The sequence below is a fragment of the Heloderma suspectum genome, chromosome 6 (assembly GCF_057233095.1).
Source record: "Heloderma suspectum isolate Gila_16-S chromosome 6, 16-S_ref, whole genome shotgun sequence".
Taxonomy (NCBI): Eukaryota; Metazoa; Chordata; class Lepidosauria; order Squamata; family Helodermatidae; genus Heloderma; species Heloderma suspectum.
This window is the reverse complement of record NC_139463.1, coordinates 105,238,129-105,246,343: the sequence shown is the minus strand read 5'-3', so window position 1 is coordinate 105,246,343 and position 8,215 is coordinate 105,238,129. Positions and strand designations below refer to the sequence as shown.

The window sequence follows — 8,215 nt, the reverse complement described above, 5'->3', positions numbered from 1 at the left end:
GGAGTTGGAGGGGGGATGTTCCTTGTTTCCTCCCCCCCTGCTGCCGCTTTCCCAATTCAACCCTGCTTCCCACCCACAAAACTGCACAGAGTGTAAGATTTTAAACCAACAGATCGCAACAGATGCACGCATGCCAAACCGCAGGATGCATTTTACCCTGCAGGGGGCGGAAGCACACGCACAACCACACAACAGATATAGACCCCCATTACTGTCTGGTTTGGGGTGTCAATGTTCTAACATGATCCCCCCCCCGACATATTTCTTTATTTTTTTGTCTGATGCTGGGGAAAAGGGGGTGGTGGATAGCTTGAGAAACAGGAGCCGTACCCCCTTCTGTAAAGAGGTGGGGCTTATGAACCGCATGTAGCCAGGCCCCCTTTTGCAAGAAGTGCTTGAGGGCATGGGAAAAACCATGCTCCAAATTGGAGGCATTGAAGGAGTGCTGTCCACGCAGCACATTGTACAGAAGAAGGCAAGACTGGGAGTTCATCAAGGCACACCTCCTCCGGGAAGGGCCTTGACATGGGGGACCCATATCCATGCTGCCCCAGCCACATGTCAGGCAAGAGGGGGTGGAGCTTAAGAGGGTTCGGTGAGAGCCTCAGGCAGACAATCTGAGGGAGATTCCTTGTCGGTCTCCGTCCTGTCGTCATGGTGATGGTGGTGGATGTGGGCAGGGAGGAGCGGCTCATAGGTCGTTATGGTGGCAGTCACCACGGTGTCCTCGGGGGTCCTGTTTTCTAGGCTCACGTGGGTCTTGAGGTGCTTGCGCAGGTCTGAGGCGCCCAGGAAGGCCTTAGAGCAGTGGGGGCATGCGTGGGGGCGGACCCCCGAGTGGATGCGCTCGTGTTTACGCAGCCCGGCCCGGTCCGAGAAGCCTTTGCCGCACTCTGGGCAAGGAAATGGGCGCAGGCCAGGGTGGTGGAGCCGTTCATGGCGGCGCAGTTCCTGGGTCGATGGGAACGCCTCGCCACACTCCCCGCAAGCTGGCACCACAGTGGCCACGACAATGGCCGAGGGGTCGCCAGGGGGCGGTTCCTGGTTGCCAAGGGGCACAGCCTTGTCATCGTGGTTCTCGCTGCTGTGAGTCCGCTCGTGTTTCCTGAGGCTGGAGGACACCACGAAGGCTTTGCCGCAGCGGCCACACTTGAAGGGCCGCTCGCCGGAGTGGACCCGGTAGTGCTTCGTGAGGCTGGCCCGCTCGGCGAAACTCTTGCCGCACTCCCCGCACTGGTGGGGGCGCTGGCCCGAATGCACCAGCAGGTGGCGCTTGAGGTCCCAGGAGGCCACGAAGCTCTTGTCGCACTGGGGGCACTTGTGGGGCCGCTCGCCCGTGTGGATGCGCTGGTGCATGGCCAGGTCGGCCGGCTGGCGGAAGGCTTTGCCGCACTTGTCGCAGGCGTAGGGCTTGAGGCCCTGGTGGGCCCGCTGGTGCCTGCGGAAGCTGGAGGGGTCGCTGAACATGCGCCCGCACTGCGGGCAGAGGAAGGGCTTCTCCCCGGAGTGGGTGCGCTGGTGGCTCTGGAAGGAGGACAGCTGGGTGAAGCCCTTGCCGCAGAGGGCGCAGCGGTAGGGCTTGTGGGCCGCGTGGATGCGCTGGTGGCAGGCCAGCGAGGAGGAGCGGGAGAAGGCCTTCCCGCAGTCCTGGCAGAGGAAGGGCCGCTCGCCGGTGTGCGAGCGCTCGTGGTTCTTGAGGTCCTTGAGCTCAGCGTAGGTCTTGCGGCAGACCCCGCACTGGTAGGGGCGCAGGCCGGCGTGGGTGCGGCGGTGCTTGCGGAAGACCGAGGGGTCGGCGAAGCGCTTCCCGCACTCACCGCACGCATACGGCTTCTCGCCCGTGTGGGAGCGCTGGTGGATCTTCAGCTTGGAGAGGGTGCCGTAGCCCTTGTGGCACTGCTGGCACCGGAAGGGGAGGTCCCCCGTGTGCCGGGCCATGTGGACCCGGAGGCAGACGGGCTGCATGAAGGCCTTGCCGCACTCGTGGCACACAAAGGGCTTCTCGCCGCTGTGGCTGCGCCCGTGGTTGCGCAGCTCGGGGGCCGTCTTGTAGGCCTTGGCGCACAGCTGGCACTGGTGCGGGCGCTCCGTCTGGTGGCTGAGCTGGTGTTTGCGGAGCTGGCCACGGTCGGGAAACTCCTTCCTGCAGCTGGGGCACGTGAATTTGCTGTCCGAGCCATCCCCTGTGCCGGCCGCGTGGGTCTTCAAGTGACGCAACACCCGCGGCACGCTCGGGAACGTTTTGTTGCACGTCAGGCATTTATAGCGCCGGCCAGATTGGATGTAGCCGGCCTCTTCTTCTTCCTCCTCCTCCTCCTCTTCCTCCTCCTCCTCCAGTTTCACCTCCACGCCCATCTCTTCTTCCCCTGCCTCATCCATCTTTGGAGAGGATGCTGCCTGGAAGGGACACAGAAAACAAAGTTCAAGGTGGTCTCCTTGTGAGAGTTGTATTGTGCAGTGGCTAGAGCACTGGACTCGAACTGGGGAGACATTGGTTCAAATCTCCCCACAGCTATTAAGTTTACTGGATAATCTTGGGCCAGTCATCCTCCCTCAGCCGAACCTACCTCACAGGGTTGTTGTGAGGATAAAATGACTAGTTGTGGGGGGGAGAATCTTGTACACTACCTCCACGCGTCTAGGAGGAAGGACAGGGCATAAGCATACTAAATAAATACAATGATATGTTGGATTACAACTCCCAGCATCGTCCAACCAGCCATGCTGTCTGGAGGATGCTGGGAGTTGTAGTCTAGCACATCTGGAGGGCTTCAGGCTGGGTAAGGCTGATTTAAGTGGTATTTCATGATTATTTAAATATATTATTTTAAATAAACAGCCAGAAATGTGTTTTAGTGCTACTTAAAGGGTTGATTAAAAAAAATAATGGGTGATAAAAAAAACTGGCACCCACTGCAAAGATTATACTGAATGTGTGCTGAGGCTGAGCTGTGATAGGTGACTGCCCCCATCAAAGCCACACCTCCTAAAAAAAGACAGAAGAGGAGTGCTACAGGCACCTGCACCTGCAGAGGTGGCCTTACTTTTCTGTCCTTCTCCAAAAAGTCGGACTCCCTCCAGTAAGAAAAAAGATGGAAGCACCACTGGAAAACAGTAGAGGATTACAAGAATGGTATGTGGACCTCCCATTAAACGTGACCGAGCTCTGTCATTTCCGTAATAAACAAATTTTCCTCCCTCATCAGGGAGCAACACAAGTTTGATTTGGGTACAGTTGCCCATGGCCCAGGGGGATATGCCAGGCTTGTAAATTGACACTCGCCCAGGGCTATTGTGGCTAGACACACATGCTCCCTTTCTCTTCTCTACCCTCAAGAGGTCTAGCAGCTTGCTGGAGCCAGCTTCGCCCTTACTTAGCCTCCATGTGTGCTTGTCTCTGCATCAGCCAGCACTGAGTTAAGGGGATGTGGGTAGAGACTCTTCCCTGCCTCCGTCTCTCTTCTAGACTCAAGGGGGCAGCTGCTCTTTAAAGCCAGATGCAGGATAAGAGAAGCCATATGCTGTGGGCAGTGGGGAGGGAGGCAGATGTAGTGAACAGGCAAGCAGGGCAGGGGGGTGGAACCATCCCTAAAATAATTATTTGCATGGCTGCAAAAAACAGGAGCTGCTTACCCTACCTTATAGGACACCACTGTTGCACAACAGAACCCCTCTTCTATGGGGACTCTATGTAGCTGTGTGTGTTTGGGGGAGGGGGGATTCCCAATATTGCTGTGTGTGAATTAGGATTTCTAGCCCAAGGCTTGGGGAGGGCTTGAAACGAAAGAAATTAAAGTGTAGGAATATGTCCAATTAAAAAACAGGCAAAAAACTGTGGGAGGGATGAATTTGTTTCATAAGGCTCTATGGGAGCCGTAGCCTTCCCCAACCTGGCTGGGGATGATGGGTGTCGTATAACATCTAGAGGGCACCAGGCTGGGGTAGGGGACATCAGTAACATCTCTTTTGTGCAATTATATGCAAGTTGTGTGGCGTGTGTTATATACTGTTGGCATCGAAGTGGTCTCTAGGGGATCCCAGAAGTCTTTCCATGAAACTGGGAGAGAGGAGTGTGTCTTTTTGACAAAGCTGCAGGGTTTGGGGATAAAGGAAGCTCCCTTCACATAAAAGAGACTTTGGTTTACAGGCAGCTTGCCACAAGCGCATAGCCAAATCGAATTAAAATTCTCCCTGGCTTCCACAAAGCCACTGCAAAATGGCTGTCTGTGGTAGGAGGGCTAATTTCCAGCCCCCAGGAGAGAAGGCAAAGGAGCGTATGTAGGAAGAAAGTTCAAAATCCAGAAGGGAGGGATGATGCGGGGGGGAGTCTGCTGTGTTTTTCTGCTCAACAAGAACAGATCGCGGAGGGCCTTCGCTCGCTCGCAATGGGGCTTGGGCGATGCTCTTTGCAAAATGGCTGGATTTAGGATCCAGGGGAGAGGCGGGAGCGGGGGAAGGATGGAAGAGAGGAGAGCTTCTAAAATGCAGATCTAGCTAGACCTACAGGAGGTGGAAAGGAAGCAATTTCGGAGGAAGAGAAAGTAAAATCAGCCACACTTCTCTTTCTAGTGAAGAGCCTGAAATTCACAAAAGAGATGGAGACGCCCACAAGACCAATTTTTGCGTGGCTTTGTACGGGCTGAAAGCCTGGGATGTAAAATGGCTGGCTTTAAGACCAAGCGGGGGAAGGCAGAAAGGGCTGAAAACCATGCAGAGGAGTTTGCGCAGAGGAGAGAGAGAGAAAGAGATGCTGGATAATAAAGGCAGCGTGGCAGACAACGTTGTCCCCCTCCCCGGGGTTTAATCTGAGCAAAGGCTCAGCCCCGGAACCCATTTCCAGGGCTGGTACATAGGAGTGCCTCTGTGCATGTCTGGAGTGCCTGTTTCACCCTGTAGGACCAACGCCAGCCATCACACAACTGGGATTAGAAGTCAAGGCTTTCCAGCAGGCAGAAGGTATAGGCTACCCCATCAGACAAGTCCAGACCCCCCCCCCCCCCCCCGGTTCGGAAAATTCAGCTCAGCACTTCCTTAAGCTCCGGCCAAACCCCAGCAAGAAAGATTTGACGTGGCTCGGCAGCGTAAGAGCTCCAATATACAAACCTGGCTGGATCAAGGGAGAGGTCTAGACAATTGCCAGATCACAAATTTGGGGAGGGGAGGAAGCGCTTTCAAGCTGTGGTGATCAACTCAAGATTTGGAGCTGCACCATCCGACCTCATCCTGTAGGATGTTCTAGATACACCCGGACTGTCTCTAGCGACCAAGCACAGATCCTATTTGAGGGTACCTGCCTCTGGTTAAGCACTTGAGGCGGTGGAAGCCTCCATTGCGCCGCCAGATTAAGCACTCCGTTCAGGCATCTTTATGGTGTATGCTTTTCAAAAAGTAAAGGCTTATGTGATGTGATGATCCTTTTAACATACAGGGCACGGAGAAGAAGCGTTGGACAAAAGGATAACTGTATTTTCATCTCTGAAATGTGGAAAGGATGGCTTCTATTTCGAACCAAGAGCCACCTTTGGGGAAAAGAAAGGACACCCCCACCGCCTCATTAGCAAAGGCATTGGATAGGTGCTCCTGTAGCTTGCCTGTTGGCTAGGTCCGTGGCAAAAACCACCCCTATCAGGAGAATATAATCGCATGGCCTTTATAAAAGCCTTCCAAAGGCATTTTTACCTCTTTTGCTAAAGAAACTGAAAGGACAAAGGAAATGTGCATGGGGAATATTTAGGGAGAATATTGTACTGGAACCAATTACAGTTTCCGGGGTGTGTGTGTGTGTGTGTGTGGGGGGGGTGTAACCGTGTTAGCGTGTTGCAGCAAAACGCAAGAAAGATTCTTGTGGCACCTTAAAAGCTAACACATTCATTATAGCATACAAGCTTCCGTGGACTACAGTCCACTTCATCGGATGGATCTCCGATGCACCCGATGAAGTAGACTGTAGTCCACGAAAGCTTATATGCCATAATTAATGTGTTACGTCTTTTAAGGTGCCCCAAGAATCGTAGCTGCAATTCCAAACAGGCGTTTGCCAAGGAAACGGGATTCTCCCACGCTGGATAACAACCCAGAGAAACACAAAGGTTTGGTCTGGCAGGAGACTACCTCCCAGCAAAATGGCTGTCTCTAGGACCAAGGGACAAACAGAAAAAGCAGCAGCCCCCACCGCCTTTGCTTTTTTACACCCAGATCAAAGGATCCCGCCGTCTGCTTTCAGCCAGAGGGGCAAAGGCGAAGGCCCTCGGTGCCCCTCCGCGGTGCGACGTTTAGCAGAGCAGGGCTGTACATCAAAACCAGAGCTGCATCTCAGGAGACCTCTCGCAAAATGGCTGTCTTTAGGACCAGGGGAGGTGGCCGCCGCGGTGAAAGAGGCATGCAAGGGTGCAACGCGAGGTTTTGCATCAGGACCTTTTAAAAAAATAAATAAATTACCAAATAAGTAAAGAGAAGGTATTAAATCATAGCCGAGGAAGGCTTGCCAAAAGCTGCATTCCCCCCCACCTTACCTGCTCTCTCCTTTGTCTATTGGCTTTCCCCTTCCACTGCAGTGCCATTCGGACGAGCGCTAGGACCAGGAGGAAGAAGAGGAAATGGAGGCAGGGGAAGAAAAAAACACACACCACCTACAAGCAATTAACTGGGACTTGGAGGGATTTAGTTTATCTCATCGGCCAGTTCAGTTTTTCTCCGGAGTGAAAGGGAGCGATTGCAGTTTAGATCAGGGTGGAGTCCTTGATGCCCGTTTCGTTGCATTAAAGGGAGGGGGTTGAATAAGGTGGGTGAAAGACTGACAGGAAGTGTGGCATGCCCTGGAATAATGCGGGAAGGGGTTCGAAGCTGCACAAGGCGCAGGTGTGGCATCGCCAACGGAAGTCGAAAGGAAGTGCGGCAAGGCTGCAGGGAATGTTTTAGCTGGTCACTGACTGGAGTGTGGCACTTCTGAAAACACTTTAAATTGATTACCACTTTAAAAACGAACAAACTTTTTCAGTTTTAGCTTGTTCTGCATTGCAGTAAAAGAAGTTCCAGAGAAATCATGAGATTTGCTGCCAAATGACGCAGGTTAGACCAGGGTGTTACGGCTGGCCTTTTCTATGGCTGTTCTCAATACGCCAAACATTTTATAGGCTTTTGCTCAGTTTGCGTTCTTTCACTTTGACTACAACCAGCGCTGGGCAGATTTTCCCTGAATGGAAGTGATGCGATAGATGGGTTTCGCTTGTTCAATTTCTATATGTCACCCAACTATTTAAAGACACAGCAGACCCAGAGTTGTGTCCTATATCAGTCCTACTTGGAGTAGACCTATTGAAATGAATTGGGCTTAAGTTCGACAAAACGGTTAACTTAAGTCTCATTCATTTCAATAGATCTAGTCTAAGTAGAGCTAACATTGGATATAGCCCCCTACGAGGCAAAAATGGTGGCTGTTTCCAGGGCTCCTTGAAGACCCACCGAACCAAGATCCAGAGCCAGTGAGACCTCTAATGCTCCCTCTACCATTAGATAAGAGAAGATGTTTGGCTCGGAACTAAATAAACGGTCCATGTAGAATTGTTGTTGGGACGCATATTTCTGCAACACGCCGCAGGAGACAATCATAGAGACAGAAAAGGAGAGTCACTCAAGGGGAATTTCCGGCAAAAACCGAACGCCTCCATTGTTTAGTCTCTGCTCTATGGCGAAACCCCTCATTGGAAGAATGGAATAGCCCTTCCATTTTAGGCCGGAAGTGTTTATAAGGACTGCGAGTGACTGTCTCGCATAGAGATAGGAAAGCTTTAGAGTCACCCACTGCCTCAGCTCTTACTGGCACCTTCGGTCTAACTGAACTGCTCTTCCAAGCTAAGCTTCCTTTGGAAAGTAAGAGGGCTTTTATCATAGAGATGCCAACGTCTAGAGCGACGCCACTCTGAGCCTACAGAGAGCTTGCCATGTTTACCGCAAATTCAAACTGTGTGTCACTCCCCCCCTTTTTGGGAGGGATATCTCTATAATGATGCCAAGGTTTGGATGGAAGGCTTTGGACGTGACACACCATTTCTCCCTCTTCGCCCATAGACAGAAGAAGCCTACAGGAAGTGAAGCCTCATCTCGGTTGGAGGGGGGAAAGCTTTTGTGGATGCGCATTTCCTGTTTCCTAGCAACAAAAGGAAGTATTTGTTGTTGCCCTAGCCCCTGTGACTTCTTCAAATCCAAATCCTTGGAT

General features: G+C 52.5%; 1 protein-coding gene across 3 annotated transcripts; it reads right to left on the bottom strand.

Moving 5' to 3' along the window:
• Positions 1-502: 502 nt before the first annotated feature.
• Positions 503-6,695, bottom strand: ZNF668 (zinc finger protein 668). 3 transcript variants are annotated; one of them, XM_084806037.1, is made up of 3 exons: positions 6,513-6,594; positions 6,173-6,414; positions 503-2,397 (listed from the first exon to the last, which is right to left on the bottom strand). In XM_084806037.1, exon 3 carries the CDS (start codon positions 2,377-2,379, stop codon positions 583-585), a length of 1,797 nt encoding a protein of 598 aa, XP_084662163.1. In that variant the 5' UTR covers positions 2,380-2,397; positions 6,173-6,414; positions 6,513-6,594; the 3' UTR covers positions 503-582. The 3 variants fall into 3 exon arrangements, with proteins under 3 accessions (XP_084662163.1, XP_084662164.1, XP_084662165.1); XM_084806038.1 differs by having other exon boundaries at positions 503-2,393; positions 5,291-6,414; positions 6,513-6,552; XM_084806039.1 differs by lacking the exons at positions 6,173-6,414; positions 6,513-6,594 and adding an exon at positions 6,634-6,695.
• Between the last annotated feature and the right edge of the window lie 1,520 nt (positions 6,696-8,215).

Coding starts and splice junctions, on each gene's coding strand:
- ZNF668 (XM_084806039.1), bottom strand. CDS start 2,379: ATGGATGAGGCAGGGGAAGAAGAGATGGGCGTGGAGGTGAAACTGGAG.